This window comes from Panulirus ornatus, chromosome 29, assembly GCF_036320965.1.
Source record: "Panulirus ornatus isolate Po-2019 chromosome 29, ASM3632096v1, whole genome shotgun sequence".
NCBI classification, from domain to species: Eukaryota; Metazoa; Arthropoda; class Malacostraca; order Decapoda; family Palinuridae; genus Panulirus; species Panulirus ornatus.
Window position 1 is genome coordinate 20,268,139 of NC_092252.1, and position 19,203 is coordinate 20,287,341.

Sequence of the window (19,203 nt, forward strand, 5' to 3'; positions counted from 1 at the left end):
ATTCTTCATCACCAACATGATTCTGTTACCATTCTTGCTCTATCACGACTTTCAGTCCATCATTACCCTCATTACATCGCCATCCACACCTCATTACCACCCCTGACTTTATCACCAGTTATATTTACAGCATCACCTCTCTTAAGAGCATCACCATGCTTACACTGTTGCCATCCTTGCTCTATCACCACCCTCATTGCATCATCACCCTCACTCCATCACCACCCTTGCTCTGTTACCACTCTCACCCTGCTTTGGTTTTCCATTGATCATATATTTTGAAATTTTTACTATGACATAATCTTCACTTTCACTCATCCACCTCCCTCTTGTCATCATCAGCCATACTTCATCATCACTTTTGCTTCATCTCCCCCTTGCTCCATCACTATTCTTGTTCTCTCACTATCTGAATTCCATCACCACCTACACTTCATCACCACCCTTACTCCATGTCTACCCTAATTCCATCGCCTCTCTTTGACCATATAATGGTCCTGTAGGCAGAACTCTTTATTGCACTTTAAACATTATATACATATTTGAGACCAGTGCCAACATTCATATGAACTCCATACTCAGAATGCTTCCAATTCCCAATCATTCCTTTATTTTCATGTTGAGTATCCTTGCCCTTCATCACTTTTCTCACCATTTTAGGCCATCTCTAAAGTGGTCTTCATCTCCTCCTCATGCCATCTACTGGACTGCTGTGTATCTTATTGACCAATGTATTTTGTACTGTACTTTCTACATAACCATTTTATTTATATTTTATTATTATACTTTGTCGCTGTCTCCCGCGTTTGCGAGGTAGCGCAAGGAAACAGACGAAAGAAATGGCCCAACCCCCCCCCATACACATGTATATACATATGTCCACACACGCAAATATACATACCTACACAGCTTTCCATGGTTTACCCCAGACGCTTCACATGCCCTGATTCAATCCACTGACAGCACGTCAACCCCGGTATACCACATCGCTCCAATTCACTCTATTCCTTGCCCTCCTTTCACCCTCCTGCATGTTCAGGCCCCGATCACACAAAGTCTTTTTCACTCCATCTTTCCACCTCCAATTTGGTCTCCCTCTTCTCCTCGTTCCCTCCACCTCCGACACATATATCCTCTTGGTCAATCTTTCCTCACTCATTCTCTCCATGTGCCCAAACCATTTCAAAACACCCTCTTCTGCTCTCTCAACCACGCTCTTTTTATTTCCACACATCTCTCTTACCCTTACGTTACTCACTCGATCAAACCACCTCACACCACACATTGTCCTCAAACATCTCATTTCCAGCACATCCATCCTCCTGCGCACAACTCTATCCATAGCCCACGCCTCGCAACCATACAACATTGTTGGAACCACTATTCCTTCAAACATACCCATTTTTGCTTTCCGAGATAATGTTCTCGACTTCCACACATTCTTCAAGGCCCTCAGAATTTTCGCCCCCTCCCCCACCCTATGATCCACTTTTGCTTCCATGGTTCCATCCGCTGCCAGATCCACTCCCAGATATCTAAAACACTTCACTTCCTCCAGTTTTTCTCCATTCAAACTCACCTCCCAATTGACTTGACCCTCAATCCTACTGTACCTAATAACCTTGCTCTTATTCACATTTACTCTTAACTTTCTTCTTCCACACACTTTACCAAACTCAGTCACCAGCTTCTGCAGTTTCTCACATGAATCAGCCACCAGCGCTGTATCATCAGCGAACAACAACTGACTCACTTCCCAAGCTCTCTCATCCCCAACAGACTTCACACTTGCCCCTCTTTCCAAAAACTCTTGCATTTACCTCCCTAACAACCATTTTATCCCAAGAAATTTTCATCCATTCACCTTTCTAATGACTACTTCAATCACATGACTGTGTCATATCTTCATTCAACATTCTTCTTTTCATGTGTGCACCTTTCTAATGACTTCTTCAACCACATGACTGTGTCATTGCTTCATTCAACATTCTCTCTTCTTATTTAAAAAACTCTTCAAGATAGTGATCAGACATCCCTCCAGCTGCAGCTTTCAGCTTAACATCCAAAACTATCTCTTTTACATGCCTATCAATTAAGACTTATTCCTCCCTACATCCTTATCTATAACCCATGCCTCATGACTATATGATATTGTTGGAACTACTACTCTTCAAACATACCCATTTTTGCTCTCTGAGATAATGTTCTTTCTTTCTACACATTTTTGATCACTCCCAAAACCTTCTCCCCCTCCCCCTTCCTATGACTCGCTTCCACTTCCATGGTTCCATTGCTGCTAAGTCCACTTCACTTCCTCCAATTTTTTTCCATTCAAATTCACATCCCAACTAACTTGTCCCTCAACACTGCTGAACCTAATAATTTACCTTGCTCTTATTCACATCTACTCTCAACTTTCTCCTTTCACATACCTCTCCAAACTCAGTCACCAATTTCTGCAGTTTTTCACTCGAATCAGCTTTTTTTCTTCTGCCAGTGTGGTAGCATCTGGAGCAGATGACTGAGCATGTAAGGAAAATTCTTCATGTGGCTTATCTTTTGTCTCTACCTATTGAAAGAAATTGTACAGGAGGGGGAGATCTCCAACCTCCCCCCTCTTTTGTGAACTTCCTTTTTTTTCCTTTTTTTTTTACATTGGTCTCTAATGAAAAAATTTTATATATGAGACATTGAGTGTCAGGTGAGACTTGTAAAGTGAAGAGAATAAGATGCTGAGGAAATAAAAAAAATTGGGAATAAGAACAGACAGGTAATACTTACACATGGAAAGTTCATGACAGCACAGATGTTAGTAGATGCTTTAAGACTACTGTTTTGTGACAATTTTATTGTAGCCACCCAGACATCACTTTATTAAGAGAAATATGATATTAGATGTAGAAAAAATTGTATTGATACTAATGTTGTTTTCCTATTCTTTTAAAATTGTAGGCACTGTGAGGCGATTTTTGGAGCACTGGGGGCAGAGCTTTGAGAGAATAATCTTCGTTGCTGACAGCATTGATGCAAGTATATATGAGATCTTGATGCCCCTCTACTTCCCAAGATCATCACAAGAGGAAGAATGTAGCTGTTACCTCCTTCCAGTGAGTATATTGACATGGCATTACTTAAAATTAATAGAACAGTTTTTTATTATTATTAATATTATACTTAATCAGTCTCCCGTGTCAGTGAGATAGCACAAGGGAACAGACGAGGATTGGCCCAACCCACCCACATACACATAGACATACTTATACATACATACACAGACATATACATTTATTTATTTTGCTTTGTCGCTGTCTTCTGCATTAGCGAGGTAGTGCAAGGAAACAGACAAAAGAAATGGCCCAACCCACCCACATACACATGTATATACATACACGTCCACCCACGCAAGTATACATACCTATATATCTCAATGTACACATATATATACTCACACAGACATATACATATATACACGTACATAATTCATACTGTCTGCCTTTATTCATTCCCATCGCCACCTCGCCAAACATTGAATAACAACCCCCTCCCCCCTCATGTGTGCGAGGTAGCGCTAGGAAAAGATAACAAAGGCCCCATTCGTTCACACTCAGTCTCTAGCTGTCATGTAATAATGCACCGAAACCACAGCTCCCTTTCCACATCCAGGCCCCACAGAACTTTCCATGGTTTACCCCAGATGCTTCACATGCCCTGGTTCAATCCATTGACAGCACGTCGACCCCGGTATACCACATCGTTCCAATTCACTCTATTCCTTGCACGCCTTTTACTCTCCTGCATGTTCAGGCCTCAATCACTCAAAATCTTTTTCACTCCATCTTTCCACCCCCAATTTGGTCTCCCACTTCTCCTCGTTCCCTCCACCTCTGACACATATATCCTCTTGGTCAATCTTTCCTCACTCATTCTCTCCATGTGACCAAACCATTTCAAAACACCCTCTTCTGCTCTCTCAACCATACTCTTTTTATTTCCACACATCTCTCTTACCATATTATTACTTACTTGATCAAACCACCTCACACCACATATTGTCCTCAAACATCTCATTTGCAGCACATCCACCCTCCTACGCACAACTCTATCCATAGCCCACGCCTTGCAACCATATAACATTGTTGGAACCACTATTCCTTCAAACATACCCATTTTTGCTTTCGGAGATAATGTTCTCGACTTCCAAACATTCTTCAAGGCTCCCAGAATTTTTGCCCCCTCCCCCAGCCTATGATTCACTTCCACTTCCATGATTCCATCAGCTGCCAGATCCACTCCCAGATATCTAAAACACTTTACTTCCTCCAGTTTTTCTCCATTCAAACTTACCTCCCAATTGACTTGACCCTCAACCCTACTGTACCTAATAACCTTGCTCTTATTCACATTTACTCTAAACTATCTTTTTTCACACACTTTACCAAACTCAGTCACCAGCTTCTGCAGTTTCTCACATGAATCAGTCACCAGTGCTGTATCATCAGCGAACAACAACTGACTCACTTCGTAAGCTCTCTCAACAACAGACTTCATACTTGCCCCTCTTTCCAAAACTCTTGCATTCACCTCCCTAACAACCCCATCCATAAACAAATTAAACAACCATGGAGACATCACACACCCCTGCTGCAAACCTACATTCACTGAGAACCAATCACTTTCCTCTCTTCCTACATGTACACATGCCTTACATCCTCGATAAAAACTTTTCACTGCTTCTAACAACTTGCCTCCCACACCATATATTCTTGATACCTTCCACAGAGCATCTCTATCAACTCTATCATATGCCTTCTCCAGATCCATAAATGCTACATACAAATCCATTTGCTTTTCAAAGTATTTCTCACATACATTCTTCAAAGCAAACACCTGATCCACACATCCTCTACCACTTCTGAAACCACACTGCTCTTCCCCAATCTGATGCTCTGTACATGCCTTCACCCTCTCAATCAATACCCTCTCATATTATTTCCCAGGAATATTCAATAAACTTATACCTCTGTAATTTGAGCACTCACTCTTATCCCCTTTGCCTTTGTACAATGGCACTATGCAAGCATTCCGCCGATCCTCAGGCACCTCACCATGAATCATACATACATTAAATAACCGTACCAAGCAGTCAACAATACAGTCACTCCCTTTTTTAATAAATTCCACTGCAACACCATCCAAACGTGCTGCCTTGCCGGCTTTCATCTTCCGCAAAGCTTTCACTACCTCTTCTCGGTTTACCAAATCATTTTCCCTAACCCTCTCACTTTGCACACCACCTCGACCAAAACACCCTATATCTGCCACTCTGTCATCAAACACATTCAACAAACCTTCAAAATACTCACTCCATCTCCTTCTCACATCACCACTACTTGTTATCACCTCCCCATTAGCCCCCTTCACTGAAGTTCCCATTTGCCCCCTTGTCTTACGCACTTTATTTACCTACTTCCTAAACATCTTTTTATTCTCCCTAAAATTTAATGATACTTTCTCACCCCAACTCTCATTTGCCCTCTTTTTCACCTCTTGCACCTTTCTCTTGACCTCTTGCCTATTTCTTTTATACATCTCCCACTCATTTGCATTTTTTCCCTGTAAAAATTGTCCAAATGCCACTCTCTTCTCTTTCACTCATAATCTTACTTCTTCATCCCACCACACGCTACCCTTTCTAATCTGCCCACCTCCCACACTTCTCATGCCACAAGCATCTTTTGCGCAAGCCATCACTGCTTCCCTAAATACATCCCATTCCTCCCCCACTCCCCTTACCTCCTTTGTTCTCACCTTTTTCCATTCTGTACTCAGTCTCTCCTGGTACTTCCTCACACAAGTCTCCTTCCCAAGCTGACTTACTCTCACCACTCTCTTCACCCCAACATTCTCTCTTCTTTTCTGAAAACCCCTACAAGTCTTCACCTTCGCCTCCACAAGATAATGATCAAACATCCCTCCAGTTGCACCTCTCAGCACATTAACATCCAAAAGTCTCTCTTTCATGCGCCTGTCAATTAACACGTAATCCAGTAACGCTCTCTGTCCATCTCTCCTACTTACATATGTATACTTATGTATATCTCGCTTTTTAAACCAGGTATTCCCAATCACCAGTCCTTTCTCAGCACACAAATCCACAAGCTCTTCACTATTTCTATTTACAACACTGAACACCCCATGTATACCAATTATTCCCTCAACTGCCACATTACTCACCTTTGCATTCAATCACTCATCACTATAGCCTGGTCTTGTGCATCAAAACCACTAACACACTCATTCAGCTGCTCCCAAAACACTTGCCTCTCATGATCTTTCTTCTCATGCCCTGGTGCATATGCACCAATAATCACCCCTCTCTCTCCATCCACTTTCAGTTTTACCCATATCAATCTAGAGTTTACTTTCTTACACTCTATGACATACTCCCATAACTCCTGTTAAAGGAGTAGTGCTACTCCTTCCCTTGCTCTTGTCCTCTCACTAACCCCTGACTTTACTCCCCAGACATTCCCAAACTACTCTTCCCCTTTACCCTTGAGCTTCGTTTCACTCAGAGCCAAAACATCCAGGTTCCTTTCCTCAAATATACCACCTATCTCTCCTTTTTTCTCATCTTGGTTACATCCACACACATTTAGACACCCCAATCTGAGCCTTCGAGGAGGATGAGCACTCCCCGCGTGACTCCTTCTTTTGTTTCCCCTTTTAGAAAGTCAAAATACAAGGAGGGGAGGGTTTCTGGCCCCCCCCGCTCCCGTCCCCTTTAGTCGCCTTCTACGACACTTGAGGAAAGGGTGGGAAGTATTCTTTCTCCCCTATCCCCGGGAATATACATATACATAAATGCACATACAAACTAAGTGCGTATGAACACTCACTTTCATAGAACATACAAACCTCCAACAGCCAAAATCAACCTGGGACCCCTGTGCAACAGGTGGGAGCGCTACCACTAGGCTATGATCGCCCCTAATAGTATTCAGATAGTCATTTTCCTATTAGGGGTGATCATAACCTAGCAGTAGCTCTCCCACCTGTTGCACAGGAGTCCTGGGTTTGATTCTGGCTTTTGGAGGTTTATATGTTCTATGAAAGTGCAAGTTCATATGCACTTAGTTCGTATTCATATACCTCCGCATTGTACAGTTAGGTTCAATAAAATGCTGTCTGCTGTCTGTGTGAGCCTGATGGGAAATGACCAGTCTAGACCCTATTGCTCACCAACGTGAGACGAAGGGTATTCGAGTACATAATATTTGAATCTTGACCTCCTGCCTCTTTCTTTTATACATCTCCCAGTCATTTGCATTATTTCCCTGCAAAAATCGTCCAAGTGCCTCTCTCTTCTCTTTCACTAATGATCTTACTTCTTCATTCCACCACTCACTACCCTTTCTAATCTGCCCACCACCCACGCTTTTCATGCCACAAGCATCTTTTGCGCAAGCCATCACTGCTTCCCTAAATACATCCCATTCCTCCAACACTCCCCTTACATCCTTTGTTCTCACCTTTTTCCATTCTGTAATCAGTCTCTCCTGGTACTTCTTCACACAAGTCTCCATCCCAAGCTCACTTACTCTCACCACTCTCTTCACCCCAACATTCTCTCTTCTTTTCTGAAAACCTCTACAAATCTTCACCTTCGCCTCCACAAGATAATGAACAGACATCCCTGCAGTTGCACCTCTCAGCACATTAACATCCAAAAGTCTCTCTTTTGCGCATCTATCAATTAACACGTAATCCAATAACGCTCTCTGGCCATCTCTCCTACTTACATATGTATACTTATGTATATCTCTCTTTTTAAACCAGGTATTCCCAATCACCAGTCCTTTTTCAGCACATAAATCTACAAGCTCTTCACCATTTCCATTTACAACACTGAACACCCCATGTACACCAGTTCTTCCCTCAACTGCCACATTATTCACCTTTGCATTCAAATCACCCATCACTATAACCCGGTCTCGTGCATTAAAACTGCTAACACACTCACTCAGCTGCTCCCAAAACACTTGCCTCTCATGATCTTTCTTCTCATGCCCAGGTGCATATGCACCAATAATCACCCATCTCTCTCCATCCACTTTCAGTTTTACCCATATCAATCTACAGTTTACTTTCTTACACTCTATCACATACTCCCACCACTCCTGTTTCAGGAGTAGTGCTACTCCTTCCCTTGCTCTTGTCCTCTCACTAACCCCTGACTTTACTCCCCAGACATTCCCAAACCACTCTTCCCCTTTACCCTTTAGCTTCGTTTCACTCAGAGCCAAAACACCCAGGTTCCTTTCCTCAAACATACTACCTATCTCTCCTTTTTTCTCATCTTGGTTACATCCACACACATTTAGACACCCCCCCATCTGAGCCTTCGAGGATGATGAGCACTCCCCGCATGACTCCTTCTTCTGTTTCCCCTTTTAGAAAGTTGAAATACACGGAGGAGAGGGTTTCCAGTGGGCAAATGAAAGTTGAGGTGAGAGAGTATAATTAAATTTTAGGGAGGATAAAAAGATGTTTTGGAAGGAGGTAAATAAAGTGCATAAGACAAGGGAACAAATGGGAAATTCAGTGAAGGGGACTAATGGGAAGGTGATAACAAGTAGTGGTGATGTGAGAAGGAGATGGAGTGAGTATTTTAAAGGTTTGTTGAATGTGTTTGATGATAGAGTGGCAGATATAGGGTAGTTTGGTCGAGGTGGTGTGCAAAGTGAGAGGGTTAGGGAGAATGATTTGGTAAACAGAGAAGAGGTAGTAAAAGCTTTGCATAAGATGAAAGCCAGCAAGGCAGTGGGTTTGGATGGTATTGCAGTGGAGTTTATTAAAAAAGGGGGTGACTGGATTGTTGACTGGTTGGTAAGGTTATTTAATGTATGTATGACTCATGGTGAGGTGCCTGAGGATTGGTGGAATGCTTGCATAGTGCATTGTACAAAGGCAAAGGGGATAAAAGTGAGTGCTCAAATTACAGAGGTATAAGTTTGTTGAGTATTCCTGGGAAATTATAAGGGAAGGTATTGATTTAGAGGATGAAGGCATGTACAGAGCATCAGATTAGGGAAGAGCAGTGTGGTTTCAGAAGTGGTAGAGGATGTGTGGATCAGGTGTTTGCTTTGAGGAATGTATGTGAGAAATATTTAGAAAAGCAAATGAATTTGTATGTAGCATTTATGGATCAGGAGAAGGCATATGATAGAGTTGATAGAGATGCTCTGTGGAAGGTATTAAGAATATATGGTGTGAGAGGCAAGTTGTTAGAAGCAGTGAAAAGTTTTTATCAAGGATGTAAGGCATGTGTATGTGTAGGAAAAGAGGAAAGTGATTGGTTCTCAGTGAATGTAGGTTTGCGGCAGGGGTGTGTGATGTATCCATGGTTGTTTAATTTGTTTATGGATGGGGTTGTTAGGGAGGTGAATGCAAGAGTTTTGGAAAGAGGGGCAAGTATGCAGTCTGTTGTAGATGAGAGAGCTTGGGAAGTGAGTCAGTTGTTGTTCCCTGATGATACAGCACTGGTGACTGATTCATGTGAGAAACTGCAGAAGCTGGTGACTGAGTTTGGTAAATTGTGTGAAAGAAGAAAGCTGAGAGTAAATGTGAATAAGAGCAAGGATATTAGGTACAGTAGGGTTGAGGGTAAATTGGGAGGTAAGTTTGAGTGGAGAATAACTAGAGGAAGTGAAGTGTTTTAGATATCTGGAAGTGGATTTGGCAGCGGATGGTACCATGGAAGTGGAAGTGAATCAAAGGGTGGGGGAGGGGGTGAAAGTTCTGGGATCGTTGAAGAATGTGTGGAAGTCGAGAACATTATCTCTGAAAGCAAAAATGGGTATGTTTGAAGTAATAGTGGTTCTAACAATGTTATATGGTTGTGAGGCTTAGGCTATAGATAGAGTTGTGCGAAGGACGGTGGATGTGCTGGAAATGAGATGTTTGAAGACAATATGTGGTGTGAGGTGGTTTGATCGAGTAAGTAATAATAGGGTAAGAGAGATGTGTGGTAATAAAAAGAGTGTGGTTGAGAGAGCAGAAGAGGGTGTTTTGAAATGGTTTGGTCATATGGAGAGAATGAGTGAGGAAAGATTGACCAAGAGGATATATGTGTCAGAGGTGGAGGGAACGAGAAGTGGGAGACCAACTTGGAAGTGGAAAGATGGAGTGAAAAAGATTTTGAGTGATCGGGGCCTGAACATGTAGGAGGGTGGAAGGCTTGCAAGGAATAGAGTGAATTGGAACAATGTGGTATACCGGGATCGACATGCTGTCAATGGATTGAACCAGGGCATGTGAATCATCTGGGGTAAACCATGGAAAGTTCTGTGGGGCCTGGATGTGGAAAGGGAGCTGTGGTTTTGGTGCATTATTACATGACAGCTAGATACTGAATGTGAACGAAAGTGGCCTTTGTTGTCTTTCCCTAGCACTACCATGCGCACATGAGGGGGGAGGGGGTTGTTATTTCATGTGTGGTGGGGTGGCGATGGGAATGAATAAAGGCAGACAGTATGAATTATGCACGTGTATAAACGTATATGTCTCTGTGTGTGTATATATGTATACGTTGAGATGTATAGGTATGTATATTTGCGTGTGTGGACGTGTATGTATATACATGTGTATGTTTGTGGGCTGGGCCATTTTTTCGTCTGTTTCCTTGCGCTACCTCGCTAACGCAGGAGACAGCAACAAAGCAAAATGAATAATAAATAAATAGTATTTGAATAGTCATTTCCTTATTAGGGGTGATCATAGCCTAGCATTAGCACTCCCACCTGTTGCACAAGGGTTCCGGGTTCAATTCTGGCTGTTGGAGGTTTGTATGATATGTACACATGTGCAAATTCATAGTTGCTGCTCCCATTCCTTTCCCAGGAAAAGACAAAAAAGGCCACCTTTGTTCACACTCATTCTCTAACTGTCATGTAAAGCACCGAAACCACAGCTTCCTTTCCACATCCAGGCCCCACAAAACTTTCCATGGTTTACTCGAGATGCTTCACATGCACTGGTTCAATCCATTAACAGCACGTTGACCCAGTATACCACATCGTTCCAATTCACTCTATTCCTTGCACACCATTCACCCTCCTGTATGTTCAGGCCCTGATCGCTCAAAATCTTTTTCATTCCATCCTTCCACCTCCAATTTGGTCTCCTGCTTCTCCTTGTTCCCTCTGCCTTTGACACATATATCTTCTTTGTCAATTTTTCCTCAGTTAAAGAGTATTATATTACTAATGTAATATAATTACTAATGTACTAGAAGCTGTGAAGATATAAGGAGGGACCCTTTAGGTACTGTTGTGCAATTTGGATTAAAAAAGCAGTACATTTACTGTCTTTCTTAGATTTGTTGATGATATACTTGTACAAGTTTACAGGGACTTTGATGTAACAGTGGTGTGTTGGCCCAAGTTATGAAATTTATATGAAAAATTAGATATATGGATACATTTCCATATGGAAAAGAAATAGGATTTTCCTTTTCTGCTAAAAAAAGTGGTAATATACTTGCACTCTTCCAATCTTCAAGCACTTAACCATGATCCATACCTACACTGAAAATCTGAACTAACCAGTCAGCAGTTCAGTCACTGCTTTTCATGAGAAGTTCAACAGCAGTACCATCCATTCCATCCACCTTCCTACGTTTCATGTTTCTTAATGGTTTCACCACCACCTTTCATTTTACCAAACCACTTTTTATGACTCTAGCTTTGCATACCTCCCCAACACAAACACCCTGTGTCTGTCATCATGTCATCAAAGACATTCAGCAGTCTTTCAGAGTACTCATTGAATCTCCATTTCCCCTCATCACTGCCTGTTATTTCTTCCCTATATCCCCATTAAACCAGTGTTACCATTCATCTTTTTTTTCTCATATTGTTAACCTCATTCCAAAATGTACTTTTATTCTTAAAGTTTGCGGATACTTTCTCCCCTAAACATTCATTTACCTTTTTTTATCAACCTTTGCACCTTCCTCTTGACTTCCTGTTGCTTTTTCTGTTACATTCCCTAGTTAGTCACATTTATTCCTGTAAGCACCACCCATACACCTCTTTTTATTCTTTCACTTGTAACTTTACTTCATCATCCCACCACTCATAACCCTTTCTCGTCTGCCCACCTTCCACCTTTAGCATGCTAAGCACTTCTCTTGCACTTGCTAGCACTACTTCCTGAAATACCTCCCATTCCTCACCCTCAGTAGAAGATCCTGCCTGATGAATTTGCTGGAATTTTTTAATGTTATTTATCAGAACTGGGATGAAAATGTACTATCTGATGTAGTATATTTAGATTTCCAAAAGGCTTTCAGTAAGGTACCTCGCAAGAGACTTTTACATAAACTCATAGCACATGGAATCAGTGAAAAACTTTGTACGTGGCTTAATGGAAGATAGCACCATGTAGTATTAAATGGCAAAGCCTCAGATTGGCTAGATGTAACGAGTGATTTGCCACAGGGGTAGGTCCTAGGCCCAAGTCTTTTAATGATATGCATTAATGATCTAGAACTCTGTCTCATATCTGAAATGGCAGATGAAGTTTAATGCACACAAGTGTAAAATTATGCACTTTGGAGACAAGAATATATGTTACGACTACAACTTCAGACACTTTGTAACTAAAGTAAATGAAGAAAAGGGCATTGGAGTTGTCATTAGCAACAATCTGAAATATGCTAAACAGTGCCAAGCAGCAAGTCATTAGCAACAATCTGAAATATGCTAAACAGTGCCAAGCAGCAAGTGAAAAAGGCTACCAAATGTTAGGATTCATAGCCAGGAACATAGGTTACAAGACACCAGAAACAATTCTCACACTTTATAATTCTCTAGTAAGACCACATCTTGAATGTTCAGTCAAGTTTTGGTCCCCAAACTATAAAAAAGACAAGAAAAAATAAGGGCAAATACAAAGATGTACGACAAAATTGATCCCATCTCTTAGAAATTTGGTGTACGAAGAGAGGTTGAAGTTATTGGATCTCTACTCCCTTAAAAAATGTAGGCTTTGTGGGGACTTAATTCATGTGTTCAAAATTTAGAACAAGTTTGATAAAGTAAATCATGAACATCTTTTTGAAATACAAGAAAATGTGGTTACCAGAACAAATGGAATAAAACTCAAAGCTAAAAGATGTAGTATGGATGTGGGAAAAAGCCTCTTTTCCCAGGGGTGTGTTGAGCATTGGAATGAGTTACCATCAGATGTAATGAATGCTGAGACTATAAATATCTTCAAAAGCCCTTTAGACAAATATTTTATACATTCAGGTATACTCTGAGAAAAATGCCAGAAACAAACTGTATAAACGACAGTGGTAACAGGGACACAAGAAGGCAGCAGGGAGTCTTGTCAAATTAAACTCTTTTTTTCTTTTTACTAGACAACCCAGTTGTGGTCCAATCAGGCCTCCTCTTGTCTGTCTTTTTCATGTAAACTCTCCCTTGCTTTGTTTGCTCTCACCTTTTTCCATTCTATACTCAATTGTTCCTGTATTTCTTCACACAAGTCTCCTTTCAAAGCTCACTTATGTTCACCACCCTCTTCCCACACATATTTCTTTTTTTTCTGGAAACCTCAATAAATCTTCACCCTTGCCTCCACCAGATGATGCAGATAATGATCAAACCTCCCACCAGTTATCCTTCTCAGCACATTCACATTCAGAAGTCTCTTTTGCATGCCTGTCAGTTAGTTTGTAATGCTGTAATGCCCACTGACCATCTTTCCTACTTACCCAAGTAAAATTGTGTATGTATTTCTCTTTAAATCTGGCATTTCCAGTTACCAGTCCTTTGTGCCCACAACTTCCCAAGCTGTACACTCTTTGCATTTACATACTGGACACCCCCATTCCCCCCATTTATACTCTTGACTGCTACATTATTTGTTTTCACATTCAAATCACCCATTACTAATACCTGATCTCATGTACCAAAACAGTTGACTTACTCACTTGTGTAAGACGAATATGGCAAGGCAGCTGGAATGGATGGTGTCGCAGAATAATTTCTTAGAGTGGGAGGTGACTGTCAGGATTTTCAGTGTATGCATGGATCATGGTGAAGTGCCTGAGGATTAACAAAATGCATGTGTAGTGCCATTGTATAAAGGGAAAGGGTACAGAGATGAGTGTTCAAATTACAGTGGTAAGTTTGTCAATTGTACCTGGTAAGTTGTTTAGGGGAGTGGTGATTAAGAGGAGAAATGAATGTACAGGGCATTAGGTTAGTGGGGAATACCATGGTTTCAGGAGTTATAGAGGATGTGTGGATCACATGTTTGCTTTAAGAATGTTTTCGAGAAATGTTTTGAGAAAGAGAAGCATTTGTGTGTGACATTTATGGATGTGGAGAAAGCATATGTAAGGTTGGTAAAGATGTCCTTTGGAAGCTCTTATGAACACATGGTGTGAGGGGAAAGCCACTAGAAGTGGTGAGAAGTTTTTATCATGAGTGCAAAGTGATTAAGTGAATAGCTGAAGAGGAAAGTGAGTGGTTCCAGTTGAAGGTTGTTCTGTGGTAGGAATGTATAATGTTATCATGGCTTTTTAGTTTGTTTATTGATTGGTTGTTGGAGTGTTTTAATGGAAGGGCCTTGGAGATAGTGTCAAGTATGTGCATAGTCTGTATGAGGTGAGGTGGATCTGGAAAATTATTCATTTGTTATGTGATGACACAGCACTGGTGATGGATTCAAGTGAGAAACTGCAGAAGTATGGGACAGTGTGTGAAAGGAGTAAGTCAAGAATAAGTGGAAATAAAGCTGGGTAGAAGGATAGGTTATTTGGGGGATGTGAGTTTGAATAGAGAAAATTTGGAAAAATGGAGTATTTTGGATGCCCAGGAGTGGACACAACAGCAAATGGAGCTATAGAAGTGGAAGTGAGCCATAGGTTTGGGAAGGGGGTGAAGGTCTCAGGAGCATTAAGGAATGTGTAGAAAGAGAGTTCATTATCCAGGAGGGAGAAAATGGGTATGTTTGAAAGTATAGTAGTCCCAGCGATGATGTATGGTTGTGATGGATGGTCTATAGGTGAGAATGTGCAGAGGGGAGTGGTTTTGTTGGAAATGAAATGTTTAAGGACAGTACGTGCTTTGAGGTTATTTGATCGTGAGTTATAAAAGAGGAACTGAAAGGTGTGATGATAAGAATGGTTGAGAGAGCTGAAGAAGTTGTGCTGAAATAGTATGAAAATTAGTGAGGAGAGGTTGACAAAGAGAATATACGAGTCAGAAGTGGAGGAGACAATGAGAAGGGAGAGAGCATATTGGAGATGGAAGGATGGAATGAAAATTATTTTGAGTGATCAGGGCCTGCACATACAGGAGGGCATAAGGTAAATATACATGGGATTGAATGAATTGGAGCAATGTGGTATACAGGGGTTGACATGCTATCAATGGACTGAGCCAGGGTATATGAAGAAGCTGGGGCAAACTACAAAAAGGTCTATGGGACCTGGTTGTGATTTTGGTACATTGTATTTGACAGATAGAGAAATCCTTGGATACCCTTCATCATCTTTTCCTGGCACTAACACAGGAATTGGTAGACAAGTATGAAAATTCTTAGTTGCTCTTCTTTTTACCCTTTCAATCAGATCTTTGTGCATCTTCAGGAGCTGTGACCAGACCTTTGAGGTATCATTCAATTTTGATCTGATATATGTAGTGAATAATTTCATGAACTTGTTCTAGTCCATATTTTTTAATGTGATTCATAATAGCATACAATATCCCCTCTTACAGAGTTCTCTATATTTGTAGCTCAGGCAGTGAATTAGGTACAATGTTGGCTTCTAAATCTCTTTCACTTGCAGATTCCAGTAGTTTATTTCCTGCAAGGCATTGATAATATCAAGATGTTCTTTGACTCTGTCCGGTCCATATCACCTTGCACTTACTTAGATTAACCTCATTATCAATTTAGCTAACCAACTTTGAAGAATATCTTTATTTCCCTCATGATTGTTGCGTCATCCACAAATATGTTTATATATGATTTCAGTCCATTGAGCTGGTCATGCATACCCCAAAAATAGCAGTCTCCCTGTGGTACACTACTTGTCACCCCAGCCTACATCAAGGCTGCACCTCTTATCTATGTTCTTTGCTACCTTCCAATAAGGTAGTCTTCTATCCATTGAAGAAGCCCACCCATTATTCCCACCTGTAGATATAGTTTTTCAGTCAACCTCTGGTGAGGAACCATGTCAAAGGCTTTCTGGAAGCCCCAGAACAAAGTCTCCCCATCCTTTTCTCTGATCTCTGATAGAGCTTACCGTTTCATAGAAGTCTTGAAGCTTAGTTACGCATGACCTCCATTCTTAAAACCATGTTTTCCCCCAGTTATAAAGTTTCTCCTTTGCAGTTAGTCATTCAGTTGCTTTCCAATTACACCTTCCATTGTTTTACAAACCTCACTTATTAGTGAGACTGGCCTGTAGTTTATTGCAGTTTCCCAGTCCCTGTTGAATACTGGAGCATCATTTGCCCTCTTTCACGTTTTTGAAATTGTTATCCACTAATGGCCTACTGAACAACATTTCTAGTTATCCTGCAAGTACCTCTTCACATTTGTACAGCACACATGGGAGGATTTCATCAGGACTGTGGCCTTTATATGGGTCAAGTTGTTAGGCATATTATGTCATTACTGTTGATTTCTCTATTTTCCAGAATTTCATCCACCTCCCACCTTGGTAATGCTGTTGAATTATTACCCTCCACATTGAAAACACTTTTGAACCTTCAGTTCAACTCATCACATATTTTCTCATCATCCCCCCAAATTTTTCCCTCCAAGTCCCTTGGCCTGAATTGTTAATCTTATGTTTAGATTTGTTCTAGATGAAATTACTTCAATTTTTGTACTCACTTTTGATTTTTCCATATTGCCTCTTTCAAGGTCCCTCAGCTCCTCACCCCATATTTTCCAGTACTCTTTCTGCACTCTCTTTTATCTTTCTTATGCTAGGTGACTGCAGTGTCTTGTAATGTCTCCTCTATAAAACATCCCTGAGCTCTCTTGCTGTATGATATTTCTCATTCAACCATATCTCTCTCCATTGTAATCCTCGTCTGTTTGCTGTTAGAGCACTTGTAGCACTAGTCTATACTCCCTCGCCCAGGTACTAGAAAGGTTTGTGGGGCCTGATTGTGGCTGTGGTTTTGTTTCATTACACATGTCAGGTAGAGAATGAATGTGAGCACAGAAGGCTTTGTTCTTCATCTGCTCCTGGCCTTACCTTGCTAGCATGGAAAACATTGAATGAGTATGACAGATAGAAAGAAAAAAAATCGATATACTCTAAGCAGGTTATCAAGTGTTAGTGTAGAAAAAGTTTTTCCAGATACTGATTTTTTTTTTTTTAAATTCTGAAATGTTTCAAGAATTTTTTAATGCAAAAAAAGGACGTAAGGGGAGTAGGGGAGGAATGGGATGTATTTAGGGAAGCACTGATGGCTTGCGCAAAAGATGCTTGTGGCATGAGAAGTGTGGGAGGTGGGCAGATTAGAAAGGGTAGTGAGAGGTGGGATGAAGAAATAAGATTATTAGTGAAAGAGAAGAGAGAGGCATTTGGACAATTTTTGCAGGGAAAATAATGCAAATTACTGGGAGATGTATAAAAGAAAGAGGCAGGAGGTCGAGAGAAAGGTGCAAGAGGTGAAAAAGAGGGCAAATGAGAGTTGGGGTGAGAGAGTATCATTAAATTTTAGGGAGAATATAAAGATGTTTTGGAAGGAGGTAAATGAAGTGCGTAAGACAAGGGAACAAATGGGAACTTCAGTGAAGGGGGCTAATGGGGAGGTGATAACAAGTAGTGGTGATGTGAGAAGGAGATGGAGTGAGTATTTTGAAGGTTTGTTGAATGTGTTTGATGATAGAGTGGCAGATATAGGGTGTTTTGGTTGGGTTGGTGTGCAAAGTGAGAGGGTTAGGGAAAATGATTTGGTAAACAGAGAAGAGGTAGTAAAAGCTTTGCGGAAGATGAAAGCCGGCAAGGCAGCGGGTTTGGATGGTATTACAGTGGAATTTATTAAAAGAGTGGGTGACTGTAATGTTGACTGGTTGGTAAGGTTATTTAATGTATGTATGACTCATGGTAAGGTGCCTGAGGATTGGCGGAATGCTTGCATAGTGCCATTGTACAAAGGCAAAGGGGATAAAAGTGAGTGCTCAAATTACAGAGGTATAAGTTTGTTGAGTATTCCTGGAAAATTATATGGGAGGGTATTGATTGAGAGGGTGAAAGCATGTACAGAGCATCAGATTGGGGAAGAGCAGTGTGGTTTCAGAAGTGGTAGAGGATGTGTGGATCAGGTGTTTGCTTTGAAGAATGTATGTGAGAAATACTTAGAAAAGCAAATGAATTTGTATGTAGCATTTATGGATCTGGAGAAGGCATATGATAGAGTTGATAGGGGTGCTCTGTGGAAGGTACTAAGAATATATGGTGTGGGAGGCAAGTTGTTAGAAGCTGTGAAAAGTTTTTATCGAGGATATAAGGCATGTGTATGTGTAGGAAGAGAGGAAAGTGATAGGTTCTCAGTGAATGTAGGTTTGCGGCAGGGGTGTGTGATGTATCCATGGTTGTTTAATTTGTTTATGGATGGGGTTGTTGGGGAGGTGAATGGAAGAGTTTTGGAAAGAGGGGCAAGTATGCAGTCTGTTGTGGATGAGAGAGCTTGGGAAGTGAGTCAGTTGTTGTTCGCTGATGATACAGCGCTGGTGGCGGATTCATGTGAGAAACTGCAGAAGCTGGTGACGGAGTTTGGTAAAGTGTGTGGAAGAAGAAAGTTAAGAGTAAATGTGAATAAGAGCAAGGTTATTAGGTACAGTAGGGTTGAGGGTCAAGTCAATTGGGAGGTGAGTTTGAATGGAGAAAAACTGGAGGAAGTGAAGTGTTTTAGATATCTGGGAGTGGATCTGTCAGCGGATGGAACCATGGAAGCGGAAGTGGATCATAGGGTGGGGGAGGGGGCGAAAGTTTTGGGAGCCTTGAAAAATGTGTGGAAGTCGAGAACATTATCCCGGAAAGCAAAAATGGGTATGTTTGAAGGAATAGTAGTTCCAATAATGTTGTATGGTTGCGAGGCGTGGGCTATGGATAGAGTTGTGCGCAGGAGGATGGATGTGCTGGAAATGAGATGT

General features: G+C 41.2%; 1 protein-coding gene across 1 annotated transcript in view; it reads left to right on the plus strand.

Annotated features, from left to right (window-relative positions):
• Gdap2 (ganglioside induced differentiation associated protein 2) overlaps positions 1-19,203 on the plus strand; it is a 695,029-nt gene that overhangs the window by 110,296 nt on the left and 565,530 nt on the right. Inside the window, exon 6 of the mRNA XM_071679390.1 lies at positions 2,953-3,107. Within this exon, the coding sequence (XP_071535491.1) occupies positions 2,953-3,107 (155 nt within the window). The remainder of the gene's footprint in view (positions 1-2,952; positions 3,108-19,203) is intronic.